Raw genomic sequence first — 23634 nt, forward strand, 5'->3', positions numbered from 1 at the left:
GTGGAATGAACTTGTAGTTCAGCTGTAGACGCGCATAGTGATCTTGGACCAGTGGCTTTTCCCCTCAGAAAGCTGAAGAGAACGTTTCCAACAAAAGAAAGGGAATAACTACGGTATCTGACTGGGTTTGAAAAGTGGCCAATAGGTAGGAGACCCACACAAACAGCAATAGTGACTGCCTTCTGGATTTCATCCCTTCTCAGCCAAGAGATACTTTTGCCACCCGTATTTGGTGCCAGTCCAAAGTTTTTGACGGCCTACCCAAAAGTCCCCCCCCTTTAGGACAGAGGTGCAACAGATATTTTACTAGATTTTTCCCCCCTGACACACAACTAACTAACAGGCACAAGGATAAACCCCAAGGCAAGGTAGAGAGAAAGTGAGACTATGGCTGAAATCCCATGGAAACTTACCTGGAAGTAACCTTATTGGACACAATGCAGCTTTCTTCTGATTAAGATTTAAGCAAGCATAGGAAGGCACTGTGTGTCGGCTAGTTTTGATTGCGCTTTCCAAAGCAGCCCCGAAGCTGCGTCCTCCTTTTTACTTACCTGAAAACAGCCTCCATACCGGGATGGAACACAAAGGCTGTCTTGTCTCTGTCGACGGCTACATGCAGTTTGCAAATACAGAAGAATCTATTGATGGTGCATTAACTGGACATCTTGGTGAAAAGTTCTGATAAGGTGTAATAATGTCCTTTATATAAGGGGTGTGGAGGAGGCAGAAGAAGACGAATGAGAGAATAAACTATTGCTATTGGATTTTTTTTTTTTTTTAACAAGCCTCCTTACCTCTACACTGCTTCCCTCAAAGAGAGTTCTAGTCAGGGACGGCGCTACCATTAAGGTGAACTAGGCGGCTGCCTAGGGCGCAGACCTCAGAGGGGCGCAGAACTCAGAGGGGCGCAGAACTGGCCTGAGGGGCAGTTTTAAACTGATTGTGTGTGCCTAAAGTGCCTTCAAGTCACAGCTGACTTATGGCGACCCCTTTTTTTGGGTTTTCATGGCAAGAGACTAACAGAGGTGGTTTGCCAGTGCTGACACAGGATGGGGGCACTGGATGTAACCGACCTGTTCTTTAACGTGTGAATTTATTATATGTTGCAGCAGACAACCAACTTTTATTTTAAGATAAGTACCACAACGGTGCTATGAAAAATAATAAATTATAACGTCTTATAAAAAGTTTTGTAGGAATGCATCAGGCTTTTATTTTTTCTATAAGACATGTTTTTGAAAATTGGTTAGCAATGGGGGATGACGACACACGAGTAGTTAGCCTTGCCCAGGGCGCAAAAAAAGACTGGCACCGGCACTGGTTCTAGTTTACGAAAGATTTCCCTAGAATAAACACGTGTATCAGGGACCACGAGGCTCCTGCCCCTGCAGCAGCTCTACCTTACCCAGAATTTCCCGTTGGTTTAAATTAAGAGTAGCTACGTTGGGCCCTGACCTGGATGGCCCAGGCTAGCCTGATCTCGTCAGATCTCCGAAGCTAAGCAGGGTCATGAGACGACAAGAGTCACTGGAAAAGACAGTCATGCTAGGAAAAGTTGAGGGCAGCAGGAAAAGACTGCCGGTTAGACTATACAATATTGGGCTAGGTGGGCCAATTGGTTGATAATATACGGCAACTTCATAAGAAAAAAAATGCTGTTTAGTAGTCTTGAGTGTATATCAGGGCTCAACAAATCCCAGGTGCTAGGTTGCCACAGCACCTAGCTATTGAATTGTGCTGCCTAGTATTTCAGCAATGATTTTATTGTAGCGTCCCTCAGCAATTTTCAGTGCAAGAACACAGCAGGAAAAGAGGAAGCCCCAACAAGAGATGGATTGACTCAATAAAGGAAGCCACAGCCTTCAATTTGCAAGATCTGAGCAAGGCTGTCAAGGATAGGGCATTTTGCAGCACTTTCATTCATAGGGTCGCCATGAGTCGGAGGCGATTTGACGGCATTTCACACACACACACACACACACACAAAGAGGGTCAGCCCTGGTTAGTATTTGGATGGGAGACCCCCAACGAAGTCCAAGGTTGCTGTGCACAGGGAGGCACTGGCAAACCACCTCTGTTAGTCTCTTGCCATGAAAACCCCCCAAAAGGGGTCACCATAAGTCGGCTGCGACTTGACGGCACTTTACACACAGCTACGTTGGACGGGCCCTGACCTGGATGGCCCAGGCTAGCCTGATCTCGTCAGATCTCAGAAGCTAAGCAGGGTCAGCCCTGCTTAGTATTTGGATGGGAGACCACCAAGGAAGTCCAGGGTTGCTGTGCAGAGGAAGGCACGGCAAACCACCTCTGTTAGTCAGTCTCTTGCCCTGAAAACCCCAAAAAAGGGGTCGCCATAAGTCGGCTGCGGCTTGACGGCACTTCAGGCCCACAGAATCAGTTTAAAACTGTGCCCCTCAGGCCAGCTCTGCGCCCCTCTGAGGCAGGTCGGCATACAAAAAACAACAACAAGGCCCAGCCTCCCTGCACGGCCGTTTCCCCAAACCCCGCCCCCTTAGGCCTCGCCCAGCGGAACAACACGTCGTCGTCGTCGTCGTCCCCCCCCCCCCGTCTCCACCCATCATGCTTCGCGGGCGGCCCCAGTCACCCCGGCTTGCCTTCCGGGTTCACAGGAAGGAAGGAAGAGGAAGGAAGGCGGTGGCGTCCCAAGTTTCGTGTTGGGGAAGGGAGGCGGTTTTGTTTGTGTGTGTGTGTGTCGGGGGGGTGTTTTTGTTTCTATATGCGAGGGGAAGCGGGGAAGAGCCGGACGCTGTCGGAGGAGCGCCATGAGCCTCCAGCCCCGCCGGAATGCTCTGTGGCTGCCCGCCCTCGTCTGCCTCGTGTCGGCGTTCGGGGCTCCCGGGTCGGGGGCGCGGAGGCACTCGCCGCGTCTCGTGGAGCAGCACCGGGGGAAGCACCGGCCGCACTATGGTGAGCGAGAGAGGTGTTGGGGGGGGGGGTGGCGGCTTCGTCCATCCTCTCCCGGGCACGTTTGGGAGATCAGGGGAGGAGGGGGAGAAGAAGGGTCCTTCGTTAGAACATAAGAAAGGCCCTGCTGGGTCAGACCCAGGCCCATCGAGTCCATCAGCCTGTTCACACAGTGGCCAGCCAGGTGCCTCTAGGAAGCCACTAACAAGATATTCACACATGTAGGATATAGACAAGGAATGAAGCATCTGGAAAACGTTTACCCATTGTACACTGCCCTATACATAGTTTCTCACATTTTCCCCATGCGTACATATACAACAGTATAAAAACGTAAGAAAGGGCATGATGGATCAGACCAAGGTCCATCAAGCCCAGCAGCCTGTTCACACAGTGGCCAGCCAGGTGCCTCTAGGAAGCCCACAAATGAGACGGCTGCAGCAGCATTTTCCCGCCTGTGTTCCCTGCACCTAATCTAATAGGCATGCTCCTCCGATACTGGAGAGAATAGGCATGCATCATGACTAGTATTCATCTTTGCTAGTAGCCGTGAATAGCCCTCTCCTCCCTGAACATGTCCACTCTCCTCTTAAAGCCTTCCAAGCTGGCAGCCGTCACCGCATCCTGGGGCAGGGAGTTCCACTATTTAATTATGCGTTGTGTGAAGAAATACTTTCCTTTTGTCTGTTTTCCTTTCCTTTCCCCCTTAGAAGCTCCTTGATCCATTGATCTTGAGCAGCATATATCTAATGTTTGAGGGATATAAGGACCGAAACAAATCTTGCCACTGACAATGTAGCCTTGGGATCCCTGTCAGTAAAAAAGACATTATGTCAGACACAGGCATTAGATTTATATGTGAAAAGGGGGAGAGGTATAATGTGATCAAAGTTCCTCATAAAAGTGGCATCCCAAGAGGGCATGAGCTAATAAATTGACAGAGCCAGAAGAGCAAAGACAGGTCCTGTCTGGGTATGGTATATTCAAAATTCTGCCCTGCATAACCATAGAGGGGTTAGTATTCAGTCTAGCTAAACTTTTGTCTGTTTTGAATCGTTCACCCTCCAGCTTCAGCAGATGACCCCACGTTCTCATATTATGAGAGAGGGAGCAAAGCTTTGTAAAATGTGTGCTAAGTTTAAGATGCGTAATTGGGAGCGTGACAGAAAGGAGAGAGAAGCCTCGCTTCCCTGTTAGGTTTGGTGTGTATCGTTGCTGTGAGGAGCAATATGGTGTAATGTTTGTGGGAGATCCGAGTTCAAATTCCCATTTTCTCTATTCTGCGAAACTCGTTGGGTGACCTTGGGCCAGTCAATGTGTTTCAGTCTGATCTACTGCACAGTTGTTGTTAACATGACATAAAAGAGGGGAGAACAGAGTACACCGCCCTGAGCTTCCTGGAGAAAGGGTGAGATAACAATGTACTAAATAAATAGGGAAGAAGGAAGATCTTGCTGAGGTGTGCAGGCATGGCTTTGTATTGAGGGTATGCCCATTTATTTATTTATTTTGAACATTTATAAGCCTTCCTTCCTTGCAGGCAACTGGGACCCAATTCAGGTAACTGGTTAAAAATTATACATAAAGTCCTTTGTTGTTGTTCCTTTTACGATTGAGGCTGCACAATGAATAATATGTGGTTTTCGGCCGAGGACTCTTAATATGTACAGAGATGCTCTAGTGGTGGTTGTGAAGGGAAAATGACTTACTTTGTCTGTTTTGTTTAAGGTTTTTTAGTCCCTCCTATCCAAACCTTTGCTAGAGACAGTTAACAAAACACTAGACATACAACAAATAAACATTTAAAGTGAAGGTTAAAAAATGTTTCAAACAGTTTTTCAGTGGTAAATTTCTTCGTACAGAAAACATCTCACATGATGGAGGAGTCAGCAACGTGGGGGGGGTATTCTTTCCTCTGTCTTGTCTGTGAGTTGTGGGACACAAACTGCTCTATGAGCATGAAGAGAAATGGAAGTATCTGTGTTGCACACATGCTTATTAATGATACCAGCAGTGTATGGGGGAAGAGTTCTCGTTTTGCGAGTGGAAAAGTTCCCTCATGGGAATTCAGTTTGAGTAGGTGTGTGGAGGATGAGGCCACTGATGGTTTTGCCACCACAGAAAAGCAGGTGGAGGATGGTGATAAGCAGAAGGAGGCGGCTCATGTATCTGGCCTAGGGTTATTCATGGCTGAAGAGCTGTGCTTGTAGATAACACTAAAGCATGACATGGTCGCAGCTTACATTCCTATCACAGGGCGTGCAGGAAGTTGGTTGTCTGCTGCATGGGGTAACATATAATAAATTCACACATTAAAGAATAGGTAGGTTAGATCCAGTGTCCCCATCCTGTTTTCGACAGGACATAGTCACACATGAGTTGTAAGTTCTCCTCAGTTCCTGCATGTCCTTTGTCTGATTTGGATCTGGACCACAGTGTGCATAAAGAAAGGGCTTCAGCTTCCCCTCCTTCCCAGTCTGAAACAATCCTGAGTTTCCCATTTAGGGAAACCTGTGTGTCACCTGGGATACCTGTGGGTTTCCCCAACAGGCAAAATAACATCCCCCCTTGCAGGAATGTTGCAGTCTGGGATAATAGTGTATATTTGGGGGGGGAGGTGGAAGCCCCTTCTCCATGTGTGCTGTGGTCCTGAATAGGTAACAGTATATGTGGGAACTGAGGGGAATCAACAACTCATGTATGACTATGTTATATCTGATACAGTCTGTGTGCTGTGTAATGTGTGAATGGTGAGGTGACCATTTGTTCCTAGAAGAAAAATTCAGTGAAACGGGCATGTGGTAAAGTGAGGATGAGTTCCTCCATGGTTGCATGTCTTGCTTTCACCACCTACCACCCCACCTTATTGGTAAATGGAAGCTTTGTGATAAACTGCTGACTGTTGCTATCCAGACAGTTTCAACTGTTGGTGCAAGGGGGAGGTGTGTGATTGTGGATTGCACAATAACAAAAAATGCAGAAGTACTCCAGTTCTAGAAAATGTTTCGTTTAATTTTCTGCTTTCTCCTTACTGTCAGTAATACTCTCACAATCACATATGGAAGTAGTACTTATGATTACTGATATGCAAGTAATGTGTTCTTGCAGTTACTAACGTACAATTTCACACACAGCTGTACTTTGGGAAAATGTCAAAAGTCCACGTGTAGTTCAGGGGAAGAGCACATGTCTTCCATGCAGAAGTTCCTAGGGTCAGTCCTTGGCATCTTGTGGGGCTAGGAAGGAAGGAAGGACACTGCTTGAGTTTCTAGAAAGGTGCTGCTGGTCAGACTATACAATATTGGGCTCGGTGGGCCAATTGGTTGATAATATATGGCAACTTCATAAGAAAAAAAATACTGTTTAGTAGTCTTGAGTGTATATCAGGGCTCAACAAATCCCAGGTGCTACGTTGCCACAGCACCTAGCTATTGCATTGTGCTCCTAGTATTTCAGCAATGATTTTATTGTAGCGTCCCTCAGCAATTTTCAGTGCAAGAACACAGAGTTGGATCCAACCAGCTTTTCCAGTGGTGCAAAAGAGAGGAAGGGGTCCTCTTTGACCACCAAAAAGGCTGTGGTGGGGGTTATGGGACCTGCATGGACCAGTGTTTTATGGAATTGAATCTATCATGAGGAGGGGAATTGACTGAGATTGAGTAAGAAAGCTGGCTGGATACAAACTGTAGCTGCTTTCATTTCACATCAGAATGTTTTGTTATAGGATGACATAAAATAAATGTGCATAAAGCTCTTGTCGCTACTTGTTTATATTTCTGATATGATAACCATCTTCAAGTACTTGAAGGGCTGTCATATAGAGGATGGTGCGGAGTTGTTTTCTGTTGCCCCAGAAGGTCAGACCAGAACCAACAGGTTGAAATTAGATCAAAAGAGTTGGAAGAACTTTCTAACGGTTAGAGCGGTTCCTCAGTGGAACAGGCTACCTCGGGAGGTGGTGAGTTCTCCTTCCGTGGAGGTTTTTAAGCAGAGTCTAGGTGGCCATCTGTCAGCAATTCTGATTCTATGACCTTAGGCAGATCATGAGAGGGAGGGCATTTTGGCCATCTTCTGGGCATGTAGTAGGGGTCACTGAGGGTGTGGGGAGGGAGGTAGTTCGGAATTTCCTGCATTGTGCAGGGTGTTGGACTAGATGACCCTGGTGGTCCCTTCCAATTCTATGATCCTATTTTAATGTAACTTTTCACCATTCAGTGATGTTGGATAAATGTTTCTTAACCACTTGCTGTCTATACTGGCTGTAATGTTCAATTAAAGAATCTTTTTAAAGCAATAATAACATTATAACAAATTGGTGAGAACATGGCTAGAGTTAGTTTTTTGTTTTGGTGATGGCAACCACGGTTAGTTCTGTATTTATTTACATGCTGTATTTATATTCACGCTATAACACTTTTTGTCATAGCTTTAATCAAATTATGAGAAACTGTAAAGAGGGTAGGATTAGGTTTTGTAGTAGCAATAATTAGAAAATATGGTGATTAAATATGAAAACTTGAAAGTTGTAAAAATGTGTTTGACTCCTAAATTTCTGGGTTGGTTCCTAGAGCCAAAGAAAATTTGTCAAGTACTGCTTTGTATAGCTACTTTGTGGGCGGGAAGGAGCAGGTAATTATAGGTACAGCTGATAGTTGGCAATTTTTTAAAGAAAGCCTTGGAATGGGGTGTGGAATACCTGGTTTCATTTCCTGGTGACTATAGCTTTCCAGCGCAATATTCTCATCTGCTGCTGCTACTTCTGATACCGCATTTTACAAGTTTACAGCATGTGCAGCTCCTCCGAACCCACACATCTTCCTCAGTTTCAGGGGCCTTGAGACTGTTGACTTCTCTTCAAAATATGTTTAATTTGTATGGTTGCAATAATTCTGAAAACATTATCACAAATACTGAATAGATAGATGGGTACTATGTAAGTGCCGTCAAGTTGCAACTGACTTACGGCGACCCCAGCAAGGAGCTTTCAAGGCAAGTGACAATTGCCTTTCTTGGTCTCCCATCCAAGTACTGACCGTGCTTGGGTTCCAAGTTCTCACAAAATCAGGCTATACCATGCTGCCTCCCCTCCCGAATAGACAGATACAATTTTTTTGTAATGCGTCAGACTATGAAATGGGATAAGTCTGATGAATATCTAGCTTTTAAATGTGTATTTAGGATGATCAATTTCTGGCCTGTTAACAAATTGAGACAGTTTGATCAGTCAGACAAACGTATAAAGTAATTTATGCAAGTAATTTGCTTAAGTAACCAACTTAGGACTTTAACATGAGCTGGATATCTGAGTTATTAAGGTACATCAGCTCCTTGCATGTTACCTCTGTAACAGATCAATTCATGTATCTACCCAGAGCAAAATCTGTGATTTGCTAGGGCTGATGGGCTACATGTTATACCTCACTTTTCTTCCCAACGGGGAGCCAAAACGGCTTACAACATTATTCTCTTCTTTCCTCCATTTTTTACTTCCAGAGCAATCCTGTGAGGTAAGTTAGGCTGAGATAGAGTGACTGGCCCGGGGTTACCCAATGGGCTTCCATGGCAGAGTGGGGATTTGAACCTGGGTCTCCCAGATCCTAGTCTGACATACTGATTGTAAAAAACGGAGGTAAGGGGTCATGAGAGTCGAGTATGGCGATTCAGTATTAATGATAAATAGAATGCTGTTCCTTAGTGAATGAGAACATAATTGGTGCTCTGCTCAATCACCTGTCATCAATACACCGTGTCATAACCTCTGTGCCACAGAAATTTGTGTTCTCCTTTGTATATATGGAGCTTCTTTTTATGCCTGCTTTCCAGGCAAATATGAGAGAAGAGAGGTTTTATTTGTCTTCTTAATTGATCAAGTGTTCATTTGAGAATACCATCAAGACAGCAGAAGAATGCTGGTGTTGCTGCTAGAAGCTTTTGGCTATTTTTTTACCCTGAGTTACTGATTCAGACTTGGGCTTGTCAAGGTAATGTAATGGGCTGTCACTATAAAATTCATTGTTCAAACTGTGGAGAAGGAGAATCCTAAAAAAAACAAAGTATGCATTTTTTTCTAGCTCTGTTAAACTTTCTCATTTTTCTTGCAGAGAGTCTCGGATCTGTTCTCTCAGACTATGACATTCTTTCTGTGTCCGGTATACAACAACACTCCATAAGAAGAAGAGACCTGCAGCCCGAGTCCCATATAGAGCGACTCTTGAGCTTTTCAGCATTGCATAGGTAATAAAACATTAGTGAGACACGTGCCTTAATATTTTTATCTTATTGAGTATTCATAAACAACAGTATTATATCGTTAGCTGGCTTGTTACTTCCAATCTTCATTCTTTTCTAGTTGTTGTGAGTCTTTGGCTTCACTGAGAGATTATAATGCATTTGTTCTAAAAAGACTAGGCTGAGAGTACAGTCGAATCAGGAACCCTTTGCTGTATTTAAAAGGTGGGATTATTAGTGGTGGGCTGGTGAATGCACTTGCTGGCTGTTTGTACATAAGGAATTTTTTAGTGCTTCCTAATCAGTATTATTTTATTTTTATTTATTTAGATTTTTAACACGCCCTTAATCCCGGGCCAGGCTCAGGGCGGCTAAAAGCAATACTCAATACGTAAACTGATGAAACAATATGAAATACAATATAAATAAAATAATTAACATTTGGCATTAAGATTCCGCCAACACACCAATGAATAAATAGGTGGCACACATTTATTAGGGAGTAGTAACCTGCTGCGGGCCTGGAAGCAGTCAGGGCCCCCCACCGTTAGCTGGAATAATCAGTTGGTATCAATAGGGAGGCAGGTGTTGATAGAAATCCGTAGCTGCCCTCAACTATAGGCCTGGCGGAACAACTCTGTTTTGCAGGCCCTGCGGAATCCCTTGAGACCCCGAGGGCCCTGATCTCACTAGGAAGAGCATTTCTCTAGGCCGAGGCCAGGGCCCTAGTTGAGGACAGCCAGACATGTTCAGGGCTGGGGACCACCAGGAGGTTGTCATTTAATAATAATGGTAATAGCAGCATTGCATTGCGGTGTCTTTCACAATTCCTGTATGATATATTACTGTTAAATGACCAATTGTGTTATGGGAAAATGAATGTTATTGATGTATTCCTTTTGAGCTTTGGTTGATTTTCAATAGTTGATAAACATTGGTTTAGAACTCTGCATCTATTAGGAGTGAAGGAGAAGAAATTTTAAGGTCTTTGTAACATAACAGGATAAGCCTGTTCTTTGATTTCTGCTGGAAATGTAAATGCATCAAATGTTTACAGAATTCTGCCAGTTCATTATCTGAACTTTAAGTAAAGCTTCTAAATCTGTGTTAATATTTCATAGTTACATTTTTCTGCCTACCCTTCTTAGAAAGGCTGGGCATTAAAAAGCATTTGATGTATAAATTACAAGGGCGGGGTGGGGGATCTGTTGCAGCTACTCATGCAAATGTCCTTTTTCTGTAATAAACGTTCTTTTTGTTCTCTGACATAAATTCTGCAGAGAATTGGTAGCAGTCATACGGCATTGCATATGTATTATGCTGGTATCACCCAGTTACAACAAGCTTTCGTATACATGGAAGTGTTTCCTGAAGTGTGTGTTAATGCTAAATGGAAACAAATTCTTTTACAGACATTTTGAAATATACTTAACATCATCAGTGGAGCGTTTTCCGAAAAACTTTCAAGCGCTTATAATGGATGGTCAAGGCAAGGAGAGAGAGTATCATGTACAATGGCAAGAATTTTTCACAGGACATGTTGTAGGTGAGTTTGAATTGGGGTTCTCTAGCCTAGTAACGGTTTACAAAAACCTCAAATGTTGTTTTTTTTTGGTAAAATGGGAGGTGATCTATTTAAAAATATTCCTTATGCACCTTTTTAATTAGAGAAATTAATTGGAATGTGAGTGGTGAGGTATGTTGCAGTTTGTTTCTGTGTAGCAGGAATTAACTCATTTCTGTTCTCACTCTATTTTAAATAGGTAAGAGGCATTCCAAGGTGATTGCACACATAAGTGAAGATGACTTCACAGCGAGGATTAATACTGACGAAAAAGAATATAATATTGAGGTACTCGCCTTTATTAGAACCTGATTCTAGTCAATATAATTGTCATTAAAGGAGCCCCTTGGCGCAGAGTGGTAAGCTGCAGTACTGCAGTCCAATCTCTGCTCACGACCTGAGTTCGATCCCAATGGAAGTTGGTTTCAGATAGTCAGCTCAAGGTTGACTCAGCCTTCCATCCATTGACTCAGGCAATGGCAAACCACCCCGTAAACAAAAGTCTGCCTAGTAAACGTTGAGATGTGACGTCATGCCATGGGTCAGGAATGACCTGGTGCTTGCACAGGGGACCTTTATCTTAAAGGAAAATTACACTTTTAGACGGGTCATTTCATTTTCTTTGGTTTAATATGAGCAGAGAAAGTAAAAGGTTGCTCAAAATATTGTCGAAGGCTTTCACGGTCAGAGTTCATTGGTTCTTGTAGGTTATCCGGGCTGTGTAACCGTGGTCTTGGAATTTTCTTTCCAAGACCACGGTTACACAGCCCGGATAACCTACAAGAACCAATAAAAGGTTGCTGTTTGTTTTTACTGTCTATGTAAGAATTTTTCCACATGTGTTAAATATGCATAGTTCTGAGGATGATCATATTGTGAGTCATGTGCCAATAGATCATAGATGTAAACATCATTTTGATTTTTTGTTTTGTAAACTGGCTGTAAACTCTTTAAATGAAGGTAGCAGTTTTTAATTACTGCGTGCAAATAACCAAGAAATCATACAGTGCCATAGGTTATTTGTCACGTGAGTATTACTGACCTGGAGTATGATTTGAAATGTCTGTCTTGAGCCCAAAATACCCCCTGAAAACCTGCTTCCGGGCGGGGGGGGGCTTCCCCCCAAGCATAGCTTGGGTGGGAATGAGGGGTCTCCCACAGGAAGGGGGGGGGTCAGTGAAAATGTGGGAATTCCAACTTGTTTCCCCAAGAAACCTCCATGACAGTAATGTCATAAAAATTGAGCCTGCCATTAAATACAGCATTTACTAATCCCCTCCCTAGTTCTGTCCATAATGTTAAGACCTTAAGAAAAACAAAACAATTTTTATAGTTTTAGAACTAGGAAGTTTTAGTTGGTGAATTGTGTGTGTGTTAAGTGCCGTCAAGTCGCTTCTGACTCATGGCGATCCTATAAATGAAAGTCCTCCAAAATGTCCTAACTTAGACAGCCTTGCTCAGATCTTGCAAATTGAAGGCTGTGGCTTCCTTTATTGAGTCAATCCTCCTCTTGTTGGGTCTTCCTCTTTTCCTGCTGCCCTCAACTTTTCCTAGCATGACTGTCTTTTCCAGTGACTCTTGTCATCTCATGACGTGACCAAAATACAATAGCCTCATTTTGGTCATTTTAGCTTCTAGGGTCAGTTCAGGCTTGATTTGATCTATAACCCACTGATTTGTTTTTTGGCAGTCCACGGGATCCGTAACACTCTCCTCCAACACCACATTTCAAAGGAATCTATTTTCTTCCTATCAGCTTTCTTCACTGTCCACTTTCACACCCATACATAGTAATGGGGAACTGGTGCATTAGCAAGTCAAAAAGAGCCAAACTGGGTGGCATTACCAGTAAATGAATGTAATTATTTTACTCTTTCAGCTACATTTGTTTTTTACCTGTTAAAAAGCTGAATAAAAGTCACTGTCTTGTACTTGTGTGGTGTTGTTGTTTACCCAGACCAGTTTCAAACTCCGCCTCCCTCCCACATCCAACCTGGTTTTTGGCTAAGATTCAGTAACACTGTGCAGAAAGATTAGTCTGGATCTCAAAGTTTCTCTGGACATTCTCACAAAAACATTGAGGTCCAGAATAATTTTTCTGCACAGTTAAGACTCTCTTCCTTCTAGCTGTATATTAAATACTCTAAAGAGTGAGTAGAAGTCCTGTTATTGAAGATCTTCCCTATAGTGGTTTTCTGCATATGCTTTGATATGCCAATTGAAGTATATGCGAGTTGTTCAAACTTGAGGTGGGGGTGGAGCAGCAGTATAGTCAGCTACTGTCAAGGCAACTGTGGAGTTCAGTTAATCGGCTGAAGTTACAGACTGAGATATAAATGTTGAGTTTTGTAGGCAGCTTCCTAATTATGCAGAGAAACTCAGTATTACTGTGTGATGTAATAGGGTTTATTTCTGAGTATGTTAGGATTAGACTTTAAGACTGTGGCCCTATTCCCATTTAATTGAGAATTTCTTGGAATCCAGTGAAACCATGCTGAGATCAATAGTACAATTTCTGCTAAGGCTAAACACTACAAACTAAGGGGGATGTTTATGGTTAGTATTGTTCTGTTAGGGGTTCAATACTTAGGAAATTCTTGTTTTTCTTCCAAATGGGAACTTCTGTTTGTGCTTTGCTTGAACAGAAGCAGAGCTAAGCACTGCTGGAGCATTAAAACTAGAGACCATTGGGCAAGGAATTTTGCTCCATTTTTCTCTCTCCCAGACAAGCTTTGCCGTTGTCTCTTCAGCAAATTCTGGCATCAGCAAAGGGTGGAGTGAAGACGTGTTGGTGACTTTTCCCCAACTTTCTTGTGTTAATTACCAGCGGGCAATACAAAGCTACTGGTAGATAAAGCAACAATTAATACGATTGATCTGTATAATATGCAAATTGGGGTGGCTAATCTTGGGGGACTTAAATATGTATGAGGAGTCCAAATTTTTTACTTGTCCAGTTGCTTGGTCAGCGAGGAAAGAAAATCTAAGATTTTTAGGCATGTCTTTTAAAGGACTACTACAGGTACATGTGAATAAGTATTAAGACAGAGTAGAATCAAGTGGGAGGGAAAGAGATTGCTGTCTCTAATTTTATCTTATTTTCTATTTAAAGTTACTACTTTTTCCCCCCTCTGACTGCAGCCCCTATGGAGGTTTCTCAATAATTCGAAGGATGGAAGACTTTTGGTCTACAAGTCAGAAGACATTAAGGATATCTCGCGCTTACAATCTCCAAAAGTGTGTGGCTATGTTAATTTAGAGGATGAAGACCTATTGGGAATAGGGATGAAGGATCATGTATCAAATGAAAGTAAGTGCCCAAGTAGTTACAACAGATTCTTTCATTATTGTAAGCAGGAGTCTTTTTATTTTTAAAGCAGCTAATGCAAGGTACAATGTTTACCCTAACGCTGCATGACTTCAGTGACCAATGGGCTTAGACTGGAGTAACTCTCCTTAGGAATGCACTGTGACTCTGTTACGACTATTTCAATTTCTTCCTTGCATATTAAAGTCTGTCATAGAGCCCATTCCTGAAGGGAGGGGGTGAAGCTCCTTAGGAGCTGGCTTGACCCCGCGCCGGCGTAGGTGGCACCTTATAACGGAATAAAGTGGCACCTACGCCGGCACGAGGGCAAACAAGCTGGTGCCTAGGTGCCGCCGGCCCCAGTACACAATATAAGCTGGTGATATACCATAAGGTTGTCCTGGGCTGGCGTTGGTTCCACTGGTTTGAGTCACACAGAACCATGGGGTAAGACCACAAGGGTCAAGAGCTCTTTAGTTTCCATGATGCTGGTCAAGTCCAGACTCTAAATATCTACAGAAAGAGGATGGGCAGGACCCATTCAGTTGGGTCAGACATTCCCAGTTCTCTCCCCTTCGTGTCTCCAGCCAAGCCCAGGCTCCATATCCTGTCAGAATATTGGCTCTGTAAAAGAAAATATGTATTACAGCAAGCAAATTCCTTAAGCACCTAAACATTTCGCTTGGTAGACTTATTCCTATAGCTGAAGACTGATCAATTTTTTTAATTCTACCCTTTTCCTAGGGAGCTTATGGCATACATAGATCACCTCTCCTCCATTAAAACAAATCCAATTGTTCTCTTCACATTTGCTGTGTTCACACAATAAAACAAAACCCAAAACTAAGGAAGCTATATTCTTTATCATAGGTAAAGTGCATACTGTAATCCCTGAAAGTCCCAGCAAGAAGACCCTAGATTTCATAGAAGTGGTTTATAACTTTGCTGTACCCCTGGCCTATGTTTAAGGACTATGAAGTAGATGTTTAGGTGTCTGTTATTGTAATGTTAGGAGCCCTGTGGCACAGAGTGGTAAGCTGCAGTACTGCAGTCCAAGCTCTGCTCACGACCTGAGTTCAATCCCAGCGGAAGTCGGTTTAAGGTGGCTGGCTCAAGGTTGACTCAGCCTTCCATCCTTCCGAGGTCGGTAACATGAGTACCCAGCTTCTTGGGGATAAAGGGAAGATGACTGGGGAAGGCACTGGCAAACCACCCCGCAGACAAAGTCTGCCTAGGAAATGTCGGGATGTGACGTCACCCCATGGGTCAGGAATGACCCGGTGCTTGCACAGGGGACCTTTACCTTTTTTTTTAACCTATTGTAATGTTAACATATTTGACTTGACATAAGGGATGTCCTGAATGGTGTGACCTCTTTAGCAATTTCTAAATTGTCATCATAGTGAAAGTCTCTCGGCGAAAAAGAGCTGTCCCAGATCCCTTGAGGAATACCTGCAGGATGTTAGTAGTAGCGGATCATCGCTTCTTTAAGCACATGGGCCGTGGGGAAGAAAGCACCACAATTAATTACTTAGTAAGTATATCTGTCTGCTGCTGGTTGCTTGAGGAAGCTAGACCACAGATCAGAGTACTTTGTAGTAGTGAGGACATGATTTTTAAAGATATGATAAATATTTTAAGTACTGTTCAGCAGGTATAGAAGAGAGGGCAATGGATCTTGATTTATTTATTTGCTTTGTTTATACCCTGCCTCTTCCCCCCCCTTGCCCCATGAGGACCCAGAGCAGGTTACGGTAAGAGTTGCATTTGTGTGGCATAGTTGTATATATCCTGGCTACTTATAGTGTACAGAACTACTAAGTTGGTTTATGTTTGACATCTATTGCTGTATTTCTGATAGCCATTAATCCATTTCTGGTCTCAATATAATTTAATTTGTCATAGATGATATGTGACATGAATACCGTTTTCTCTCTGGAAGAACCTGAGGAAAATATGCTTTGTTGTTCATATGTACTATAAAGCCTGTGTTAGATTTTGGGTATATATTTGATGGGGGTATGTGTGTGTGAAAATCAGCCATTCAGGCTGAATGGAGTAGACTGTTTGCTGTTGGTTTCCTTCAGAAAATCTGGAAACCCTTTTGGAAACAAAGTATTGTTTGTATCTGTGGTTTTCATTCTATCTCTTTTATCTCTGTGTTGTTAACATTAGAGGTAGGGTTTGTTTTTGTTTTTGGAAGCACGTACTGTGGAAGCTCTGCTCCTCAAAATATATAGCAAGATGTAAAGGTTTTTTTTTCTTTCAGTTTGTACTTCTTGATGCATGTATTTAATCCATGGTATTCAAAAATCTAATAATAGTCTGGAATTGAATAATCCTTTCCCTTTCTGTGCATAGATTGAATTAATAGACAGAGTGGATGACATATATCGCAATACCTCGTGGGACAATGAAAACTTTAAAGGATACGGCATACAAATAGAGCAGGTACTTAGACGACTCTTTGAATGATTTATAAAACTTGGGTCCTATTCCTGTTTGCTAAGTGTCATTGTGCATTTAATTAGTTTTGTTGAATTATTTCTTCAAGCCATAATACTAAAAATTGATTATGATGGAGGCAAAATAGCATCCTGGTGTTTCTGGGTGTTGCTGAGGGGTTTTTTTGCCTACTGACTCTAGGGTCCCTCTTCTGGTGCCCTTGTAGCTAGTCTATCCATATATCTGTCTTTGTTTAGAAAATGTACATATTGCTTCTCTGGAAAGCTGCTTGATATGACTCGAAGTAAAGCAGTACAATGATATCATAAAGTCACGGCATGAAAAGAAGCCAGGGCTTAAAAACAGTGTGAAACATCATTCAGCAGCTTGAAATGATAGTCATCAAATAGGTCTCAGGCTAAATGCAGACCATGAAAATAACTTAAACAATAGAACCTTCTCATTTCAAAGCCTGGGTAAAAAGAAATGTTGTGGCCTGCTACCTGAACAAAGGTATGTGAGGCACCAGGTGAGCCTTAAGGGGGGGGAGGGGGTTCCAGAGGTGAAATTCCACCACTGAAAAAAGCCCTGCCTTTGGTTGCCTCCTGCTTTGCTTCTGCAGGTGGGGGCATGGAGAGCAAGGGGCTCTTTTAACTTTTTTTTCTTCCTCTTACACTGTATGTGTGGGCGATTTCTTGTGGGGAGAGATGCATAGAAGAAGGGATGTGATGCAGTTCAGGTGCCAGACAAGGGGTGTAAAGTGACTGAAAGAACTGCATCCCACTGCTTTCCAAGGTGCCTCTCAGCAACCGGAGGGAGCAGAGCACATCTCCCCCCCCCCTTTTTAAGGCTCCTTGTAGCCCTTCCGGCACCAATAGGGATTAGGGGAGCATGAGAAGTTCTCTCCAGCTGCTGGGAGATGTGCTTCTTCCAGCAGCTGGTGGCAGTGGAGCATGGCTTTCACAAGTCCTGTTGCTGCCAGCAGGGTTAGAACATGAAAGTATCTTTGGGGCAATCTGCCATTTCCTGGGGTGGAGAGGGAAGTGCAGCAGGGCACACAGGCCTGGGAGTGTGAGAGAATGATGCCCTGCTGTCTTCAGTAGCTGGAAGAGGCGTTTCTGCTCTTCTGTGCAGGGGAAGATAGAGCTTCTCTGCTCACTCCTGTCGGTGGAAAAGTCTGTGTATATGTATGCAAATGCAGGCCCTTGGGAGGGCATCTTGTTCAGGATTCTCCAAAAATTTATAGCCAGCCCTGACTGTAGGATAAGAATGAATAAATATAGTTAGCTGCTTCTTTATTACAGATTATGAATAAATGTGGAGTGGATAGACTTGAATTAGTAAATGATACCTTTGAAAGGCAGTGGTACCGTATGGTTGAGTTAATCACAAGGGAGAAAAAGTATGCTATCTCCTACTACATAACAACTCTTCACCACTATCCCAACATCTTGTTTTCCTTTCAGATAAGAAACAACTGCTTCAGGCATGCTGAAAATATATTTTCTGACCTTTGCTTTGTTTTTTGAATAATCTTTAAGCTTTAGTCCCAATGCTTGGAACATTAGTGTGGGTGCACCATTGAATACACTGCACCTATGAGTAGGATGCAGAGGCTGCTGTTTTAAGTTGATGCATCGTGCAAAAGTGGATAGTTATAAGTGTAGAAGAGCATGCAAGAGTATCAGCAGTTCAGTTCCTTACCAAAAGAAATCCATATTTAATTCAATTAGTGCAAATGCTGTGAACTTTAGCCAGTGTAGTGTAGTGGTTAAGAGCAGTGGTTTGGAGCAGTGGACTCTGATCTGGTGAACTGGATTTGTTTCCCCACTCCTCCCCACTCCTCCTCCACTGGGCAACCTTGGGCCAGTCACAGTTCTCTTAGAGCTCTCTCAGCCCCACTTACTTCATGGGGTGTCTGTTGTGGGGAGGGGAAGGGAAGGTGATTGTAAGCTGGTTTGAGTCTCCCTTAAGTGGTAGAGAAAGTCAGCATATAAAAACCAATTCTTCTTCTAGTTTTGTTTGATCTGTCTAACTGTACAAGGTTGCTTACACCATCACTTTGTTCTTACTGTCCTCACCACTGGCAGTCTTGGTCAGTCATACTTTTTGTCTGTCTGTAATAAACATTATCTGCTTACACTCTAAGCTTCCTGCCATAACCTTTTCACTGGAAGCTAAGACTTGTATTAAGATATTCTGCATTGACGTACAAATTCCATCTGATACAGGGCCTGTGCAGCTAAAATGAGGACCCCTGAAACAGACCATTGACTTGGAAAATGTTAATGAGATGGTATTCAGCTGTAATTTGGTGTGTGTGTGTGTGTAGAATTTTCTTTTGCAAATAATTATAAAGTAGATAGAGGTTTCAGGAATCTTTGCTAATGGAAAGCAGAATGTTCTGTAGTGGTTGAAAAGTTTCAGCATAGTAAGATTTCCTTTTACTGTATTTAGTCGAAAGGAAGAAAGTCCTGAATGTAAGATGACCTCCCTCCCCCAATAATGTTATGTACAAAAAAAATTACTGTACACATAACTTGTATGCAAATGTAATTTTTTTTACTGTACACATTAACTTGTATGCAAATGTTTGACCCCATCCTTTTTTGATGGCATACCCGTTTAAAAACAAACAAACTAGTCTTGCATTTGAGTAAATACAGTATTTTGTATGGTTTAAAAAGACAAATGATTTCGTAGATTTGCCGCCACTTTCTTACCTAAATCATCCCACATTATTCTGTTACTTTTGTTTCTTAAATAAAGATTATTGTTCACAATGCACCGGAGAATGTATCTGCTGGGCAAAGACATTATAACATGGCAAAAAGTCAGCCACATGAGGAGAAGGATGCTTGGGAAGTAAAGGAGCTGTTGGAGGTAGGCTGTATGTGTTTATGCAGTATGTCACTAACCGCCCCATTTATAAGCAAGGCATGGGAAGGGATGGCAATTGTAAACCGGTTGGAGTCTCCTTGCTCAAGCAAGTACAGTAAAAGCTTTAACTGGCACTCAAAGAAATGGAGGTTTTCAGTGAATCAGATGTAAAAGATATTCAAGCTTCCTCTGCTCTACCCTTACCCGGAGGAATCCACACAACCAAACCCCACACCGATGGGGACATCATAGTGATAGCCCCCAAGTTGTCCCCGAGAACTATATGTCTTGGAAAAGGCGAGCCAGCGTGGTGTAGTGGCTAAGAGCATTGGACTCTAATCTGGAGAACTGGGTTCGATTCCCCACTCCTCCCCATGATTGACGGACTCTAATCTGGTGAACTGGGTTGGTTTCCCCAACTCCTCCACATGAAGCCTGCTGGGTGACCTTGTCACAGTTCTCTGAGAACGCTCTCAGCTCCACCTACCTCACAAGGTGTCTGTTGTGAGGACAGGAAGGGAAGGCGATTGTGAGCCGGTTTGAGTCTCCTTAAAAAGGTAGAGAAAATCGGAGTATAAAAACCAACTCTTCTTCTTCTTCTCCTTTCTGTTGAGCTGTGGAGCTGTCTTACACAGCAGGCAGACAAGCCCAAAATCGCTGTGACATAGTTGGCTTCCAACAACTTAAGGCAGGCTGAAGTGAAAGGAGGCTGTCAGTGCTGCTGTCAGAAGCCTGGCAGTAGCTGGAGACATCAGAAAGAGAGGAGTAGTGCCAGTTAACTGAGTAATGAAGTGCTAGATTACAAAGATTTTATTGTACCTGACTGTAGAAATGTAATCAATATTATATAGGCAGTAATGATAAAGGGTAGTAAGAATATCAACCTGATAGTTGAAGCATTATGAATGGCTCTAAATATATGTTCCCTTTGGAAGGTATGACATTTTGTATGTATGGGTATGTATTTGCTTTATTTCTTATTTATTTCAATAATTTTTTTGGGGGTGGAAATGTAAATTACAAAGAGAAGCATGCTCTCAAGGGAATATGTTTAAGAGCTTATTTTAGTCTGTGGAACCTAGAAAGTTATACACAACATTGCAAGATGTAATCAATCTCTCTTCTTTCTTTTTTAAATAATTGCCTCCATTGACTTAGAAGGAAGCAGGCCTACGTTTTTTACATTGCAATTTGTCTAGCCTTATATAGTTCATGTTTTCCTCCCCTTATTGCTTTCTAAAATGGTGGCAAAAAAGTTTCAGGTCATGCCATGTGCGGTGTAGTTATCTCCACAGTATTAATTATGCAGGAATCTTTTGAAGATGGCTTTATTTATTTTCTGGGATTTTAAAAAACTTATTTGGGTCTCGGTGATAACTGAGATCTATTTGTAGGGAAAGCATTTCTTCCCCCATTGGGGGAGGATGGAGTGGATGACAACCAGCTAGTGATGGTAGAACAGGAATCTGTCTGTTGATCAGTTGTTGCTAAGTTATGGAGTAAATGTTCTCCCTTCATTAAAACATTTTGGCATATCTGTTCCACACAGCAATTCAGCTATGATATAGCAGAGAAGGCAGCTCACGTGTGCCTCGCGCACCTCTTTACATACCAAGACTTTGATTTGGGTACTCTTGGACTGGCTTATGTTGGCTCTCAAAGGCAAAACAGCCATGGTGGTATCTGTCCAAAAGGTAACGTTTCTTTTTCTTGTTAATAAGGCTTTTCTTCTTGTACTCATTCAATGATGCAGAAGTGCCTGAAGATGAAAAAAAAACATCCAATGTTGATGCTTTTACCATCAGTTTATGAGCTAGACATTGACCTAAATTGCTTTGTGTGAGTAGGATGGGGCTTAAAATAAGCCTTTACAGGCCAATACCGAGCACCAGAGGGAATGTGGCTGAAATGGTGCCTCCCATCTTCTGCTTCGGGAGAGGGATGGATAGATTGTTGGCTTAGGGTAAACATGAAGTTGCTTTTAGCCCTGTTGCAGGAGTTATGATTGCACTCAAGGAGGTAATTTTGATACTGTAGCTTAGTGGTGCCCTGACCTGGATGGCCCAGGCTAGCCTGATCTCGTCAGATCTCAGAAGCTAAGCAGGGTCAGCCCTGGTTAGTATTTGGATGGGAGACCACCAAGGAATACCAGGGTTGCTGTGCAGAGGAAGGAACTGGCAAACCACCTCTGTTAGTCTCTTGCCATGAAAACCCCAAAAAGGGGTCGCCATAAGTCGGCTGCGACTTGGCGGCACTTCACACACACACAGCTTAGTGGTCCCAAACATGATGCCCATGGGCACCATGGCACCCGCCAATACATTTTCTGATGCCCGCCAATGTTTTTAGGAAGTGGGTGGGGCCAGGTAGGGTTTTTGCCCAGCAAGCCTTCCGGTTGACCATTGGGGATTTGATTGGCTTTACTTTTTAAAAAAAATGTTGCTTTGGCGGCAGCTGCCACCACAGCACAAGGATCTACACTAAGTTGTGGCAATCATAATGTGGCTGGCTCCACCTCCAGCAGCAGCCATTTTGTGAGAGCCATTTTTTTTTTGCTGTGCTCACCTTGTGTCAGAATTCCAAATGTGCCCACAGGCTGAGGTTGGAGACCCCTGCTGTGGCTGCTTGAATTACTCTAATTGTTTTCTATTTTAAATTGTCTATTTGTTCTTGTTAGCCACCTTAGACGAATTCTTGAGAGTGTGGGATATAAATCTTTTAAATAGTCAATAAAAAAGCCTTATTATAGGGAGCCCAGTCCTAAGCTTTGCTGGTGTTCTCAGTGGTAACATGTACATCATAAATCTAGGACACAGACAAGTTTTTTAAATTATTAAGGCCTTGAAGCTAAAAATATATTTATTAATTTCTTCCCCAAATGTTTACAATATTTGCTTCATACATCTGGTGGATTTTTAGAGCACTATCAGTCAAAATTATAAGAGGGACAGTTTTTTTGTTAAAATGTTTGTATCTGGCCAGCGTGGTATAGTGGTTAAGAGCGGTGGTTTGGAGCCGTGGACTCTGATCTGGAGAACCGGGTTTGATTCCCCACTCCTCCACATGAGTGGCTGAGGCTAATCTGGTGAACTGGATTTGTTTCCCCACCCCTACGCATGAAGCCAGCTGAGTGACCTTGGGCTAGTCACACTCTCTCAGCCCCACCTGCCTCACAGGGTGTCTGTTATGGGGAGGGGAGGGGAAGGTGATTGTAAGATGGTTTGAGTCTCCCTTAAGTGGTAGAGAAAGTCGGCATATAAAAACCAACTCTTCTCCTCCTCCTGACAAGTGACTGGCAGTGTGAATGTGAGCTCTGCTGTACATGGCTGTGTGATTGTGCAACAAGAAATTGGTAGCCATGCAGAACAAAGGAGGCAGGCATGATTCTGTGCCATAGAGAGGCCTATGAATCATCCTGCTGTTGCCCAGATGTTTGTCCACCAGGCACTCGTATCCTAGATTAGCAATCAGTGGTCAAGAATACATTTATCAGAGGCTAATCTGACAATTGCAAGACAGTGTTAAAGGACGCTCCTGCTCCTCTCATCTGAGAAGCAGAGGTTCTCGTGCAGACACTGTACAAATTAACAATGCAGTCCTATAATTTTGACTTTATGCTCTCTCTTATTCCTGTAGCTTATTACAATGCAGCTGCTGGGAAGGACGTCTACCTCAACAGTGGCTTAACCAGCACAAAGAACTATGGCAAAACTATCCTTACGAAGGTATAGTAAAAAACACACATGTGGATCTCTTTTATGGCGAGCGTTGGCTCAAACTAATGTCCTGGAGCCTGTCTTTAGTGTTCATCCAGCAATATCTGGAATCCTTGTGTGTTACATCTGATAAGCTAAACAATAGAGTTTCTCACTTTAGACCTAATTGCCTACCTGCGGTCAGAGAGCCTGATTTGTGTGACAAGTATTTATACTGCCTTATACCAAAGCTCCGGTCTCAGATTGGGACTTAAAGACATGATGGTACAATCGTTTCACGTAGTAATTTTTAACCAGTGTTGAGCACTCTTTGATACGCATGGGCTCCCTGTGTAGAAATGGCCGTTTCTGTTCATTCTCTGCTGTGTTTGTCTCTCCACTTGCCCTTGCATTCTGACCACTTTCGCTGGAAAAAAGCAAGATGGGGTAGCTGCCATTATCCTGCACCAAGTTTCCAAGGAGCAGTGTTGATACGACATCTTTTGTTGGTCTCGGTGGCTTCTAGCTTCAGAGCTAGGAGGTGACAGACTACCCTTTGCCTGCTTTCCTGTGTGTCTCCACAGAGGCAG

The 23634-nt window shown here is 43.0% G+C and overlaps 1 protein-coding gene across 1 annotated transcript in view; it reads left to right on the forward strand.

The window, feature by feature from the left end:
• Nucleotides 1-2783: 2783 nt before the first annotated feature.
• ADAM17 (ADAM metallopeptidase domain 17) overlaps nt 2784-23634 on the forward strand; it is a 35214-nt gene continuing 14363 nt past the window's right edge. The window contains exons 1-11 of the mRNA XM_056856160.1: nt 2784-2928; nt 9027-9159; nt 10566-10699; nt 10917-11005; nt 13859-14031; nt 14901-14908; nt 15428-15558; nt 16386-16475; nt 19239-19352; nt 20899-21043; nt 22986-23074. Of these exons, the coding sequence (XP_056712138.1) occupies nt 2784-2928; nt 9027-9159; nt 10566-10699; nt 10917-11005; nt 13859-14031; nt 14901-14908; nt 15428-15558; nt 16386-16475; nt 19239-19352; nt 20899-21043; nt 22986-23074 (1251 nt within the window). The remainder of the gene's footprint in view (nt 2929-9026; nt 9160-10565; nt 10700-10916; nt 11006-13858; nt 14032-14900; nt 14909-15427; nt 15559-16385; nt 16476-19238; nt 19353-20898; nt 21044-22985; nt 23075-23634) is intronic.

The sequence above is a fragment of the Euleptes europaea genome, chromosome 10 (assembly GCF_029931775.1).
Source record: "Euleptes europaea isolate rEulEur1 chromosome 10, rEulEur1.hap1, whole genome shotgun sequence".
Lineage (NCBI taxonomy): Eukaryota > Metazoa > Chordata > Lepidosauria > Squamata > Sphaerodactylidae > Euleptes > Euleptes europaea.